Source organism: Strongylocentrotus purpuratus, unplaced genomic scaffold (genome assembly GCF_000002235.5).
Source record: "Strongylocentrotus purpuratus isolate Spur 01 unplaced genomic scaffold, Spur_5.0 spur5_scaffold_19, whole genome shotgun sequence".
NCBI classification, from domain to species: domain Eukaryota; kingdom Metazoa; phylum Echinodermata; class Echinoidea; order Camarodonta; family Strongylocentrotidae; genus Strongylocentrotus; species Strongylocentrotus purpuratus.
The window spans coordinates 10003339-10019931 of NW_022145604.1; the positions used below are offsets into that span (position 1 = coordinate 10003339).

The 16593-nt window shown below is 36.8% G+C and overlaps 1 protein-coding gene across 1 annotated transcript in view; it reads right to left on the reverse strand.

Annotated features, from left to right (window-relative positions):
* The window catches only part of LOC584952 (receptor-type tyrosine-protein phosphatase N2), a 43003-nt gene that overhangs the window by 133 nt on the left and 26277 nt on the right, over positions 1-16593 (reverse strand). The window contains exons 8-10 of the mRNA XM_030990909.1: positions 14842-14895; positions 6298-6436; positions 1-3583 (exon numbers count right to left, since the gene is read on the reverse strand). The exon at positions 1-3583 is cut by the window's left edge and continues 133 nt beyond it. Of these exons, the coding sequence (XP_030846769.1) occupies positions 3512-3583; positions 6298-6436; positions 14842-14895 (265 nt within the window). The 3' untranslated portion in view covers positions 1-3511. The remainder of the gene's footprint in view (positions 3584-6297; positions 6437-14841; positions 14896-16593) is intronic.

Sequence of the window (16593 nt, forward strand, 5' to 3'; positions counted from 1 at the left end):
CACCCCCTCCTCCCCCTTTTCTAAACAGCAATGAAATTTCATGCAAACATTAATTTTTCCCAACATTTTGCAGGTTCGCACAGTGAAATAAAGCGTAGTCTTAGAAATACATTTGAGAGAAAAAGAGATGTTTGAAAAGAAACAATAAATAATGATATTTATACATATGGGGGAATAGAAGTAAAGAGTCACAAAGAATTAGTTTGACAGTACATATAATACTTCATAAATATTTTGAGACGAACATAAACAATTAGACTCGCACCGATTTTGTTTTAAATAATTGTCATTATACCTATCCCCTTCCCCCTCTAACCCTTTATGAATGGCGAAGAAAAATATTTGAATAATACCTTGAATTTTACAATAATCATTGATTACGATGGGATCATACACAACTAAATACTTCAATATGATTCAGAGTTTTCACAATTTAGTGCCGACATTTTCTTTGACACAAAATTCAACGAATGAAAGAAATGTTGATAAAAATATGAGCTCTGACATAAATACGAATTTAATCTTAATTTCTTTTAAAGATTTTGTCTTTGCAAATAACTTTTTCTCATAATTCTTTTTGAAATATATATTTTTACACACATTCTGTGATAGTACTTATTGAAGTGAAATACTCATAGTATATTCTTGATGATTATTATCACCTTGCAAAACATAAAACTACGAAATTGCTCATCAACAATTACAACCTATCTTCAGTATGAAGATATTTATAATTATGTTCTCAATAAAGACTCTAATGCAAAACAATAATGTGTTCATGTTTAAATGATTGTCACCAGTAAAATATTTGAAACAATATCTTTTCTGACATCTCTGGTTTTCATTACCAAAAGAAACAAGGCAATTAATTAATTATTAACAACATAGTACATGGCTATGGGACAGTCGAATAGATTAATTAGGAATGGGAAAGAAAAAGGAGGAAAAAGTTGCACGAACTCTTCTTTCTTGTGCGTGACCGACGTAAATCATAATATATTTGCCCCTGCCAAATTATAATGAGATAATCGGTCTTGATCCCTAACTTCTGCTTCTTCATTAGAAGAAAAACGGTAAGCCATAATAGTCTCACTTTTTATGAATGCCTTTACCTAGTTCCTTAAAGGATTGAAATAATCAAAATGAAGTCTTTCCTCAAGTTCCTAATTTCCTCCTCTGTCCTCCCACTTTCTAATATATGATGTTAAATCAGCATTACCCAAAATCGTATAAGAGCCATTGTAATTAATGAGATCCTTATTAGTGCCCAGTGAGTTCTGTACGTGACAGGACCGAAGGATAATCTATTTGTGTCGTTCAGAGTACAATAACCTTTTAGATAAAAGAAGTAATCATATTCGGCCCAAACGATGGAACAGTTATGGGAACATCAGCAGCCCTGCAATAAGGTTCTTAAACCCGATGGCAGTTAGAGCCTTAATGCAGGAAGGTGACGATCCACCACATTGCACAAGCAGAATACAGAAAGGAACGGACAACAAAACGTCAAACAGACGCAAGTACATTGTACCAGTGATGTCAAGCCGATCTCGAGGGACCGAATGGGACCATCCTTTACCAAATTTAGTTTGTAAGCCAATACCTGAAAGATAGTATTCACTATCCCTCTCACATGCCAATAAACATGATGTTGAGTATTAATAGATAGCTTTTGTTATTTCATCATCATTATCCTCCGTGAGTCATCCACCTTAAAAGAGGATCGACTCCCGATTGATAGTTAGATATAATCTGGAGAGGTTCCTCTCGTAAATAAAGCACGGACCTCTCCGATTTAGAGGATGATGGCAAAGAACGATACTAAGTTGGCAACACATGATTTGTCTTCAAATCTTGGTGGGAAAATATGGACTGCCTCTCTTAGGAGTATGAAAGAAAATCCAGTGGTTAAAAGTTTAAGGATTCAATACTTTGAGGCCAATTTCATCCATCCTATTTGCTTATTTAAGTCAAGGACATCACATGATAAATATCGATTTTCTCATTCACCCTGGCAAGTCTGATGTCTGAATCACAAAGAAGATATAAATCACAAGATGGGTTACTTTACAAGAGAGAATACATCAACAAGATACGTTACACCACCTCAGCAAAGAAAGACACACAATGGAATGATAAATAGATGAACGAGAAAGCTGAAGGAATGAAAACGTCATGAAAATAAATATTTTAGAGTTGAATACTTTGATTGAAATCACAGAGGAATGATTGAATAGTAATAATAATGATTGTTTATAAAATGACGAATGTACTGGATGATATATATGAATTTGGATGAAATTGCATAATCCGACATTTCAATTTTCGACAAAAAAATCTTTAGTCTAAACAAAAAAACCTTCCAACTGCCACATTGCATAACATATTATTAGCACTGTGGATAGACAACTTAGTGGATCCATGCTTGATGATTAGTAATCAATGATAACTGATGGTTTCCACCCCCTTTAAACATCGCCCAAACTTCAAATACGGTCCCCCCACCCCAGTCTTTTGAAAAATATTAAACCAAAAAACCTTTGATGTACAATACATAGCACACTCCATGGACAAAAACACAGCTTGGATGCCAAGAAGGAAATAACATAGATATCACAAAATAAAATTTGTATTCTCTATAAGGGTGTGGACATAAATGCAGTGCAATACCGGTACTTTTTGCTGTGGTTTGGTTTAGTTCAGCAATATCTGGAGCTATTTGCATCCTTGCATAAGGATCGTCAAAATCTACTTTCGAAGCACACTGGTGCCAAGATCCAGAGCATGTGAATACGAGTAACGTCAAGACGTGGATTGAGCGCTTAGAATGTGTAACTATTTTATTAAAATATGACTTCTTAATAAAAGGAGTTTGACATTTGTGGGCATTTTACAAAAAAAGTTTAAGCCAAATTCTAAACAAGACATTATTTTTAGGCCTATCGTCAACACAATAAAATCAAGCTGTTAAAACTATACTCTCAGCTTTAACACAATGCATACTGCATTACTCTTGAAACACAATTACAATGATAGTTTTTTTTGTCCATCTTCAAATTTTAAATAAGTATCTCTGTATTCATTTTTATATTTTTTATACAATATTTATCTTCTCACAACTATTCACAAACAACACAAATTGCACAAAGAAAGGTAATGCGCGGGTTAGATTAGGCCCACTTTACCAAGTAAACCCAGATGCCCAGAACATGTAGAAACTGCTTATTAGAGTTCCAATTTCTCCCGCAATTATTATTCAATCCTCTCTATCAAAATAACAACTATTATCTTATTTGTAACTTTGTTTTTTAAAGACATGAATTAACACATTAGATGAATACAATAGTCTGTTATTTGTGACAATGTGCGCTAGTTGCTTCGACCCAGGCAAGGTTCAGTGGTTTATGCACCTTGCACACTGGTCAGTGAGTTGGAGGTTCAAGAACCTGATGAAGACTTAGCCTGTGTTTCCGGTGGAGGGACGGTTGACCTCGGGTGCAGAGGTCGGAGGTCATTGAGGTAAAGCCTTCAGGATTGCGTTGACCTCTTCCACTACGGCAGTGAGAGCAAACTCAAACTGGGCCTGGAGAGAGGGTAAGAGAAAGAAAGAGAGAGAGAGAGAGAGAGAGAGAGAGAAAGAGAGAGATCATAATTTAGTATATAACAATCTAGTTACACCACAAATAAATTCATATCTATTACAAAAAATGACTGTGATTTATCAATCAAAAAGAGAAGTATCATGATTTATATTCATGAAATTAATTGAAATCAGTCATACATACATGTATCGAATTCTAATAAAATACAGACAAGCATTTCAACTCCATTATTTTGATAATAGATTTTAAGAAGATTTGCTTTAAATTGATTGTTGGAAAGAAAACCCTTTGGATCATTGTTTAAAGTTTTCCAGACCGATACATTATGAATATCACTGTATTTCAAAACTCTCCAAATGACGAAAATGACTTGCTCCATGATTACGCACGTAGGTGAGAGTTGAAGGAACTTGCCAAGATAAACCAAATTTGAAAGAAGGTGAAATATATCGCACATCTCGTTCAAGATGATTCTTATCTTATCCAATGGGAACTTCAAAGTAAATCAGATGGAAATGTGTCAAGATGCTGTCAATGAAATCGACAGGAAACGTAGAACTAAATATGACTAGTGTTCTTTTTTTTTCCCCCTTCTCCTTAAAACGTTCTATTGTGGGATTTTGGGATTTCAATCAATCTTTTGGGAACAATACTGATTCTGAGACAGGAAGTTGTGAGCAACTAGCTTTCATGGTTGATTATGTTGAAAAAACGTCTCATAATGTCAAAGAATATCAACCTAAGTATTTTCCTTAAAAGACTGCAGTGTTCATCTTAATATTCTAAAGTGTACATGAGATACAGTTCGGCCTACATTTGTCTAATTCTATTAAAACCCTACGCCATGTTTAACAAAGGAAAAAACTTAGACTTTAGTCCAACTTCCCATGACAAATTTAAAAAGACTTCTCTTTACAATATAGATCAAGTTTCACGGCCAGTATGAATGATGCATCATTTACCCATCAGATACAATTTCATTTTAATTTGATCTGCGTTTCCAGCGGATTCGATCTAGAATATTATCAGGCGCGGTAATCAAGGACCTATAAAAGATGTTCTCAATTCGATTCATCAGATCCCTGTCTGATATCGGAACCAGAGCGGGAGAGAGGATGAGGAAAAGGGCGTCACGTAACATGCATCTCATAATTTCCTCTCTTTCGCAGATTTCAAATGGGGATGATTCAAGGCAGATGGGTAGATTTTTGGTGAGATTGTTAAGGAAGGAAAGTGATAAATGACCACTGCCCAACCTTCAACCTTGCAACTCAAAATCTAGGTGAAGAGAATGACTATAGATCATTCCTGACTGTCAATTCATTATGACTATCCATCACTTTGTACTTCCTCACAATTCTGTTTCTGTTTTTTTAATAATAATCTTACAGGCAAAGGACAAAGTCTCAACGGTTGCATTCTGAGCATGAGCAGATAAAGGTCATTTGTACCAAAAAGGTAAAACCCACAGAGATGAATACTGGATATGCGCTCATGAAATTTATGTAACATTATTCATTTATGCACCAACGGTACATTCTAAGATACGCAGGTGGGAGTATTCTTTTCAAGAGGGCAAACGAAAGGTATTCATGAAGCACATCTTGGACTTTGGCAGTTATTATTCTAAGATGCTCAAAGTGGAACTTCTCCATGTGTAAAAGGTCTGTGGATATTTGGGGTCATTTAATTGTACTATGTGCTATCTGTAAACTCCCTTATAGCGCATATTACTCAGCGATTATACATTTTCTTCTAGAATGACATGTATTGGAAAGATGCTATTTATTCATACAGTTATCCTTTGGAAGCTAGAAGAGTGCTGATTCATAGAGTTAACACAGAGTTAGTTGTGTTAAACTATTATGAATCAACGGATGATATGTAGTGATTAATTTATTGGATTTGGTTAAAATTTATTTCAGTATCAAAACCAGAAACATCAGAAATATTCAGACTTTTTCTTTGCCGACAGAGCCGACAGAGGAGGCGACAAAATCGAGAGTGAAGGTTGACATTCATTTTGTTGGTCCTTTTTTTATCATGGAAGGGAGTAGACACTGTGGCTACATTTACACATGATAAAATCTTTTAGGTATGAAACTATCGTTATCTCTACGATCAATCATTAACTAGGAGTTTTGTTGAATGTTGCTCTAAACCTGAGGGTCATTCTATGTTGTAGTATTCTCTCACCTTTAATATGTAGGTTATCAGATCTAGGTCGATGTTGTAAAGCGCTAGTTTATGTTTTGATAATACTCCCTTTCCTGCTGTGGTTGGGAAATCCTAACTAAAAAATTTGTGCTCTGTTGAAAATTTTGATCAATAATGATTACCCATGTGTACATTGGCAAGGTCGTTTTGAAAAAGCCATGTCCGCAACATCGTTTGGTTAATTCTTCATGATTTGAAAAAGAGTGTATGACTAATCTGACTGACCATGAGTATATTCATGTAGATCTAGTTTGAATGATTCTAAACATTGATTAATATCTGAAGTAAAGCGATATGAAATAAACAACCTTCATCCATTCTCAATGCAGTTTCCACATGCTAATGGACTTCAGTAAGCTAACTCAAGTAACCAGACGACCCTATGCCTTGAGCCCTATTGGACTGCCATACTTTGGCTATGACAAGTAACCAGGGGACCTACGACATTGCATCCTATCCGAGGGACCGGCATTCTTACCTGGGTTTGGACCATGCCTGGACGTTGATCTCTGATGTGCTCTAGAGTGGCTGCAATGTCCAGCTCCTTGACCCCTTTGAGCATCCGGGTCAGCACCAAGTCCAGCAGACAGTACGTGCCAGTGCGCCCAACACCGTCACTGCGGAAAGGAGAAAAAGAGAAAAAGAAATGCAAAAGATTCATTAGCACCGTCCATCTATCTTTAATGTACAGAGCAATACAGTGAAACCCATCTATAAAGACCACCCAAGGGAGACTAGAATAGTGGTCTTTACAGACAGGTGGTCTCTATGTACAGGTTCCTTAATAGTACATGTTTCAATGAGAAACCATTTTCAAGGGAAACAAAAAAATGTGGTCTTTGTAGAAAGTAGGTCATTAAACCAGGTTTGATTGTATATTGTGAAAATTAGAGAGAGGCATGAAAACAAGACAAAAAATTACAATGAAACAAAAATATTTCCATACGAAAGATTCAAGGATCATAATGGGAAGAGCAAGAAGAGAGGGGGAGGCCGGGTTAGAGAGAGAAAGAGAGAGAAAGAGAGAGAGAGAGAGAGACAGAGAGAGAGGAGGGGGCAGTGAGAGAGTCAGAAGAAAAATGATGGAGAGTTTGGGGGTAACATCCTCATGTCAATGACCTTGTATTATCCTTGAACTCTTTCCTACTTCCACCAAAAAAGCCCCTTTGAGTCACAATCAAAAGATGCACTTTTCTATTAGATAGGCGATGACATATGTCAAAGCAAATGGCCATATCCTCACTGCTACAACTCTGCTACCCACTCTTCATAGGAATACCACTCAATAGCATATACGTTGTAAGACTGCATTGGACTTTGTGCTTGCAAGCTAGCTAAAGAACATGGATGAAACACGATAATAGAGACTTTCAAGAAATCAACTGCCAACGGAAGTCATGTTTGGATTATGTAATATGTCAATGTTGTGTTAATACATTTCTATATATCGTTCCTGTTTTCACGAAGTGAGGAAAATCCGCACACAAAGTGAATGCGATTTTCATTCACTACCGTCACTTCGTGAAAATAGGGACGATATGTTGGTACTTGATGTACAAGGTTGCTCAAAAAAAGTGTCCTAGGATGATTTCTTGAATTACTAGAAAGGATTCATTGATTGATTTAGCTGTTTTCATGCGTATTAATAATAAAAAATTATCTACCACTATACAAATAGACAAATTCAGCTTTTAAACTGAATTGAAGTATATTGAAATATATCTGATAACAAGAAAACTATATGGGTAAATAATAATCGTGTTAATGATTATGAAAAACTCTCATATCATTTTCTAGTATATCAGTGCATTCAAACAAGGTGTTTCCATATGAAAATCTCTTCATAAAGAGGATTATTTAGTCATTATTTAAACCATCAAAATCAACTGATTCAGGTCCAAATCCGATGAACAAGCACATTTTCCAAAAAAAGAAAAAAGAAAGAAAAAGCATGAATGCTCCAAAGACTTCAGTGGTCTTTTACTTGAGGCATGTCTCCATTTATAAACAGAACAAAGAACTTCCTAAACAGCAGGACATCCATCCATTTCAAGATGCGGTCTGGCTGTCATGGCAACCCCACACCCTGATCGACTTCTCCTATCCTGCAGCGCCCAGGTGGTTTGGTCACATGACCTTCCCTCAAGACCAGAATGAAGGAAGAATTATTTTTGGCACTGACTGCATGGACGGACTTCTTTCCAACATAAAGATTGATAGAGGCGTATCAAAGGAAATCAACAAATGTTAGTTCTATTTGTAGCCTAGGAAAAAAGATGGGAGTAATACCGGGATTCAAAGCAGATGGCAAATACACTGATTTCCTACATCTATAAGAGAGTCAGGCTACAACATACTATTCTATAAATCAGAAAGAAGAGCATTGTTATGTTTCAAGTACTCTCCATAGTAAAAGCCTAGTTGTGGCAGTTTTCCTGTTTCTGTCCCATTAAGTGAGAGAGCTAGAGAATGAGAGAGAAGAGAGAGAAAGAGAGAGAGACAGACAGACAGACATACAGAGACAGGGAGAGAGAGAAAGAGAGAGAAGATGAAGAAGAACAAGAACAAGAAAGAAAGAAAGAAGAAGAAAAACAATGAAAAAGAAGAAGAAGAGGGACAGCTAGGTTGTATGAACATGTATGAACACAACTACTAGAAAAGGAGTGTCACTTTCTCTACTTGTGATCAACACCATAATAATGGATCAGCAGAAACCAAAAATGAAAACACTCATACCGACAATATTCCACATCAGAGTGCGAACAGACCCGCGAGACAAAGAAAAGGAGAGGGTTCTGTAACCTCCGAGACCGGGGACCGACACTGCCTCAAATTGGTGACACACCTGAGCTCGACACGGGCTGCCGAACATAGCGACAGACACAGACATACTCCTTTCCCACCACCCCTAGGGCTGAAGCGCTCAATTAAGCCTCTAATAGATGGCTCTACATAGCCGCTCTATCTGTGCCTCGGAGGGAGTAGTCTTGGTATCTAGACTCCGAATTCATCATGAATTGTCAACGATTATAGTGAAATCAACAATGCTGTGGGAAACTAAAAGCATGCTTGAAAAACCGCCCTAATAAAAAAAATATATACAAAATTCAATCTTGGGACTCTTCTGAAATCTTCTTTAACACTATTGCTTATTACTTTTGAATCAATACTATGATTCAAAATTGCTTCTTGGTTGCTTTAGAACACTGTATGCGATTAATATCAACTCTTTGTAAGACGGGGCCCTGATCATAACAGCCAGGATAACGCTAACAAACTTAATTTCTTTAAACACCACAAGGTTGACATGACAAGACTAGATCTTCACCGTCATCTGTCCTCATCCCTTTCTTCCAGTTCATGCTCCTCTTGGAGCAGTCAATTACACTTCTTCTGAAGATTCCAAAAGACAACAAACCTATGCTCTGAACTCAGAGGGTGAAGGTCTACCCCCCTTAGGGTGAACGATCGCGCCCCTCATGCTACACGACAAGAGAACATTGAACTCTCCGCAACTTTTGAGGAGGAGGAGGGGAGAGTTGAAGCTAGTTGCCAGAGAGCAATGTTCAAGCAACAATTGCTCCACAGTAAAGTTTCAACACTAACAAAGTTTCTAACTTCAACACTGAAATTCACTCCGTACCTAACCCTACCATAACTCGAAATCTAACCTTAAAACCTAACATAACCCCAATCGCAATTACAGCAACCGAGTTTTAACCCTATATCTTTGATGGAATGAATGTTGTGACTGGTTTTGTTGGTTACAACCAGGATAAATTGGAAAGAGAAGGGAAGACAAGGAGAGAAAGAATTTGGACAACTTGGTAACAGTGGCTTTCAGATATTTGGATATTCTTTAGTTGTGCACTTGTGCCTGACAAAGCAACATGCCGTTTCATGCTATCTGGTCTGTGTCTTGTTGGACCACATGACTCTTTTTTTCATAGAGAAAATTCAAGCATAGATCAGATATAATTGGCTACACATAATGACCTTAAAACATTCATTCATCAACAACAAATTGAAAAAGAACTAATAGAGTAATATCATTGCCTAAAATGGCAACATTCCGGTGATCAAAACCCCTACAGCATAAAGGCCTCCTGTCTATCCTACGGTGAAACATGTTCAAAAGCGCTGTCATTTTTTTGCAGTTATTCTAATTCAATTTACCCATTATTAAAATCCTCTGTTCTCAATTAACCGCTGCTATTATTTTCCCCCGTCAATTACAAAATGTTTGCAAAACATTCCTAATCCACCCTGTCATATACCCCCCAACACGACAGCTCCTATTGCAAGATTACATTAAGGGGGAGAGGGGGGTGGGGGGGGGGGGGGGTATAGTGCGCCCCTCTAGACCCAAAAGGGGAACTCTTTAATCAAGACCAGCCCGAACATGACTTCTCAATTAGCTCCCGGGCAACAATGGGTCGTATTATCCCCACCTAACAGGATATTTAGAGCGCATTATGCAATATCCTTTGGTTTCCTGTCGCCTATGTTTAAATGCGTTGAGCCTCAGAGCACTCAATTAAAGAAATTAATTAATTCTTCCATCTAGTGGTATGGCAATTGGATTAGCGGCTTTGTGATTCTGCAAGTCACACAGGAGTTTTCTTCCACAGTGCCAGCGGGCGGGTGCGTGCTCTGCGTTCTGTCATTACCTTCTTTTAGAATAAAATCAATTTATTAATGTGAGCAACATAACAACAGGAAAAGTACGTGATCAAATCCCGACCTCCCTTTCCCACCCCCTTTCCCCCTTCATCTATCTTCATGTACCATCCTTTCTCGCCCCCTCCCCCTCTATATACCTGCCCCTTTTCCTGCCTTCTCCCATGTAGATATTCAAAGACAAGTATGTATAGTTCAATACCCTTCATTTTGCAATGTTTGTTTATTAGAATATCTGGAACTTTTTTTTTTTTAAAGACCTGTATCGTATATTCAGAATATAAGCAATTTTCAAAAGCAGTGTTGACACATATCATACATACATAAAAATTGAAACAATTTTCAACTCGTAGAGTCAATTAAATATGAATTAGACATATATGTAGATTTAGAATGTAAAGGCTTGATATGGGGAAATGTATTCAACAGATGATAAATGAACTTGCTATCTCACTTACGGATAACACGATGAGTGGCATATAAAGAGAAGACAAGATTTAGCATCCAATTAAATTCCAATTGCTGCCAATCCGATAAATCCCCCTTGTCTAGCACTTTACACCTCAAACAATAACATTAACAAATGTGTCCCACCTGTGCGCACGATATATTCCCAACGACGGATCCATGGTTGGATCTTAATTCAATACACGCTACCGTTAATTAGAAAGTTCCATTGTTTATTTGATAATTCAATTTTTCTTTAGGGGTAAATGTCGAACAAGGAAGGTGATTAACCAATAATTAGTGCAATTATCATAATAATGAATTGCTGATAGAACATAGAATTTTGACATTAGCTAGGGGCTATTATTTTCATTTTGGGAAGTATGTTTGCTGTCTCTGGATGAGTAAAATTGTGAGTGGCAGGGATTATAGTAATTTGATTTACTACGAGCATGAAGGAAAACATACGTGATGTGCTACATACGTGAGGAGCCCGGAAACTCGTAGTTTTGGAAAAGATTAAAATTTTAACAAAAGAAAGGAAAATAAGTTAAAAATTAAAAATGTGATGACTTTGCCGAAATCTTTAAAAAAAAAGGGGAAAGCTTTTCTAATTCTCCTTAAATCACCATGTGTGCTGAAAATTCAATTCAGTCAGTCTATAAAAACACTATCGAAAGCTTTAAAATTATTTAACAAACAAGGAATGAATATTTGCTACTGTATCTAAAATCTATTTTTGTTCAACGATTACCCTATTTTGTACTAAAGGTTTTGGTGTGTATCTGATTTTATCAGTCTCAAAAAGAAAATATGGCACAAAAACCCCACTGCAACCTGTACACAAGGGAAATCTCCCTGGTTCAACCCTACATGTAATCCTAACACTACAGCTTTGACAAAATTTAGTAAAGAGCATATTATGTCAGAGCATATAGTGTTGAGATGAGAACACATCTTAAAGATGAGATCTTGAGATCACTGTACCTGTGAGACTTAGTCATGCTCTGTGGACAGTGTGTAACAGAAAGTCATTGTTGTAAATCTCAAAAGGTAGAGGGAGCTATTCAATGGAAATGCAAGGCTTGACATCTTTCTTTAAGAATGTATAGTTGAAGGGAGTTTTCAGCATAACGGCAGATGTAGAATGGTAAACTGTGTATAACATAAATACCAGTATAGAAGGGGGAGGGGGGGGGGACCTTTAAAAAATATAAAAGAAAAATTCAAACAAAATGTGGACTTGAGAAGAGTGTTTAAAGAAAAATTTAAACCTCCAGTTTAGTGTAATTAACCTTTTCTCCCTCATTTATACCTCAGAAAACAAATGCAACTGTCTTCAAGTCTTCATCAATTAATGTTCACCTCCCAAACCATTTGCAAATGACTTGACAAAATTCAGAAGGAGAAGTTTAAAGAAAGTATGCTAGAACACCTCAGAATGTAACCATATCTAAATTTGAATGAAATGGGAGAGAGATGTGTATTCCCTTGCTGGAATGATGAGCATGGCCGACAGTTTCTTGACGAGCCGGACAGGATATTGAAAATTTCACAATTGTTTTGCGATTCTTTTCTTTCCTACCATAGGGACCCAGGGCATTGAAAAACTTCCGCTATGTTCACCAAGGTGTGAATCATGGTTTCTGGTTGTCTTTTAAAGGTAAATTTTAAAGTCTTTGAATGCTAACTTGTTGCTAAGCATCTGTAACAACAGAGACTAGTTTTATGGTTCTGAACATTGTAGCAAATTTAAACCTTTTCTGCCATATCAATGAAAAGAAGACTCTAGATGCCTCACAAACATAAACATTGATAATTCATGTCTTCACAAATTTAAAACAAAAGGTTGTCTTTCATTCCAGCTAAAAAATTGCCTTAAAAATGGTGCCTTTTATTCACCTTTAGCAAAATAGGTTGTGTGGTTAGAATTCTTCTAGATACAGATACAGGACAATATTTCAAATTAGAGAATCTTCCATAAATAAATGCATAGATACCGCCTCTTGTTCGCAAAATGAGAAAGTAGGACACAGGCTGAGGGAAATGGAATGAATACGAGGTGTTGGTGTGAATTCCATGATCTGCGCAGGATCTTGTCAATTAGCTCTCCGCCACTGGTAAGGGCGGAACAGGTCACCGAGCCCGCCGAGGGTTCCCCTTTTCTTTTTGCTCGACAGAACTTCCATCTTATCTGTCATCCTGTTACACAAGCCTCTTTATTCTAAGTAAGGCATGAAGAAAAACTGTTTGCCCATAAGAGTAAATACCTGACCTATTTCAGATGTTGCTCATAATTTTGCCGCCAGAGAGGTCGATAGTTGAGAGTGATGTAAGGAGGTCTTTACAGCATGACCTTAAAACTAGAACCACCCATCTTTTACAAAATGTCTTCACTCAAACTAGACGTCATCCCTCCCAATTGCACTTTTTCTCCCTCTAGATCTCTTTATTGTGAATAGATTGATCTCAAATACAGCTAGATATATTTCGTTTATATTTAAAACTAATAGTGCCATCAACTTTAAAGAGGTTTGTTTCAAATGAAACTTTGTGATTGAAAGTTTCTAATCATTTATGGAGCCCTTATTTCAGACTTCATCCTGCATGATACAAACATTCTTCCACTCTATCTAACTTCACGTTTCAGATATACAAAGGAACAAGCTAGCTTTCTTATCCCAACCATGAGACATAAAATTGAATTATAAGATACAGTGGTTGAAGCCATGGGTGAATGAAGACATTTATAATAAAATTAAATTTTGTTTTTCATGAATATTTTTGTTGAAATAAAAACACTTTTATATTCTAAAGAAATAAAATCACTTTATTTAAGTCAAAGTGGCAATATTCGATATTCAAATTCAGATTCAGATGAAATTTTATTCTCTATATATAGTACCCAATTCTTTCCCACTATGGCATTGCATAGAAAATCTTCAGCTGGCCTCCAGACCCATCTTTACTTTAGAAAATTAGCTTATTGATTAAAAAAAAACAAAGATGAAAATAGAATCCATTGACAAAGCTTCACCAATAGAGGTCTACTAGTCATCCATGCCCTAGAGATAACTCCAAGTCTGTCTAGCAATTAGCGAATCAGTCCAAGATTACCATACTTTTCAAAAGCTTCATATTAAGTAATTGGGTTAATATTCAATAAGTCTCTGGCCCAGACGTTTATAATATGATTATTATTAAATAAGAATACTTGACAAATTGTTCCTGGGCAGGTTATAATTGGGTTATATGCCCAGACAGATTCTGACCGCTCCATCTTAGTATTACATGCATTTCTCTACATGTCCCTTTTTTCAGTCTGTCAAATTAGCTGTTGATAAATATATCTACTTCTATCTTCATGTCTCTACCCCCTTCCAGATCCTCTAACTCTGTATCTCTCCACCCCTCCTATATTTTTCAATTCCTCTTTTAATTTCATAAACTCATTTATATCTATCTTTATTTATCCTTGTCTCATCTCTACTTTCATCTGGACAAACTTTGTTTGTTTGTTTTACCTGACTGCTTTAGCATGCGTATGCTTATAAGTAAGCAACCAGGGAACCAATGGCTTCAAGTCGTATCCGAGGGAGTTGGTCATAAGGATTAATGCCTTACCGACAGGCACTATAGTGAATAGAATAGTTACAAACCTGGGACCTCCCCATTACTACACCACCCCTCTAGTATCCCTGAGCCATCAAGCCTCCAATGACTCTGCAATGACAAGTCATGTTACATTTTCAATGAGCCCCTGCCCCATCTAACTCCATATTTTCTAGTTCTAAAACAAATCTCTTCCTAACCCATCGACTACTGAATTCTCTGCTACCCATAGGCTTTAATACAGGAACCAACCAGTTTTGGTAGACGATGGGTTAAAACTTACCTGCAGTGGACAACGATAGGGCATGCTCGACCACGGAATGACTTGTTCACTTTTCTGTAGGTTTAGAAATAAGAGAGAGAGAGAGAGAGAGAGAAGATAGTGAGGGTTAATTCATGATTTCAAATATCATTCTCTGCAATCCCAATATAAATATCTTGCATTATGCCCTGATAATAAGCATAGTTTAGAGGCATAAAAAGAGATCATACATTGGATGTAATAATGTTGACTAGGAAGTGCCCTTGGGGAACATTGTAGAATTAATGTATATTCCTGTGTTATTTTGAAGGATATTATTCATCAGGAATGAATGAATGTGGATTTAAATCAGTAAAAGAGATAAAGAGAAAAAGAAAAAGAGAGAGAGAGAGAGAGAGAGAGAGAGAGAGAGAGAGACTGACAGAAAAAAAGCAAAATTAGAGAGAGATAGAGGGGGGGGGGGGGGGAGAAAAGAAACAATGCTGATGTTTATGGAAAATTAAAAAGAGACCAAAAATAATCTTCAAAAGGGAAGGGCGAGTACAAAATCTAGGAGGGCCTAGAAGTTTATGGAAATGATAAATGATGTGAAAGAGACTACAAAGTTCAATACCATATACGATCCTCGTCTGATTGACAACAAATCTCCATCATTAATGTAAGTACCTCATTCATGAGGCGATCATTTTCCGCTTGAGGTGCAAACGAAACATGACGTAAATAGATTTCAAGGAGCACAGGCGTTCTCCCAGTGGTGAAACTCACAACGCGGAACCAAGTATCATATCCGACTCCCCCACACGTACAACCGCTACATGATCCCAACAATCAAACGCCGTCAAAATTATCCAATATCCTTACCCCCTATCAACATCGAAGGTGTCACAACGATTCGGATATGAAATGAATTTATCATGAAGATTGCTTTTTGATCGCTTTCAGATACAAAAATGAACTTATCAAGGAGATCGCTCTTTGGTCTCATTTCTAATTTCCTTTTTTTTAATTGATCAATGGTTGCATTGTTGAAAACTTAATTTGTCACTTGGGTACTACAAGGATTCCTATGAAAACCTCAACAGGGTTGCTTAGGTTCCTCTTCATCATGTTCTAAATATGGCATGCTGAAGGGGTGAACATGGTGGGGTGGAGGAGGGGGGGGGGGGGGGTTCTGGAAGAATTAATGAAAGGCAGAGGCATGCATAGCATATAATTTTGATTAAATGATTACCGGTAGCATTTAACTTAGAGTAATAAGGTCCCTCATTTCTTTTTTACCATGATGATAAAAGTTGTGAATGATACAATTGCAATATATATATATATTAAGCACAATAATATAATTAATCTCCACATATTTCTACCTATAGACAAAATGAATTTTTGCCTTAGGTATCAAAGAAGTGAAATGTAATCTACCAAATATCTTCAAAAAAGCTATTGGGAACTGGCAGTAACATTAACCCTCATCTAAATGCACGATCAAAACCAAAAGGAAATCTCTACATCCCTCAGGAAAAGAAAGGTCTCCAGACATGGCCCTGTCACTGTTTCTCATTTCTTAATCTGTGATTTAATCCATCCTCAAATTCATTTGTTTGGATCCAGACGGTCATTTACTCATATACAGTACACGCCGAAAATCTCCGCAACACGATTACACGATTTATTTTTAGGATTACACGGTTTACACGATTCACCTGAATCGTGTAACTGTGTAATCGTGTAAATTTACACGATTGAAGAATGTCGCTCTGAATCGTGTAATCGTGT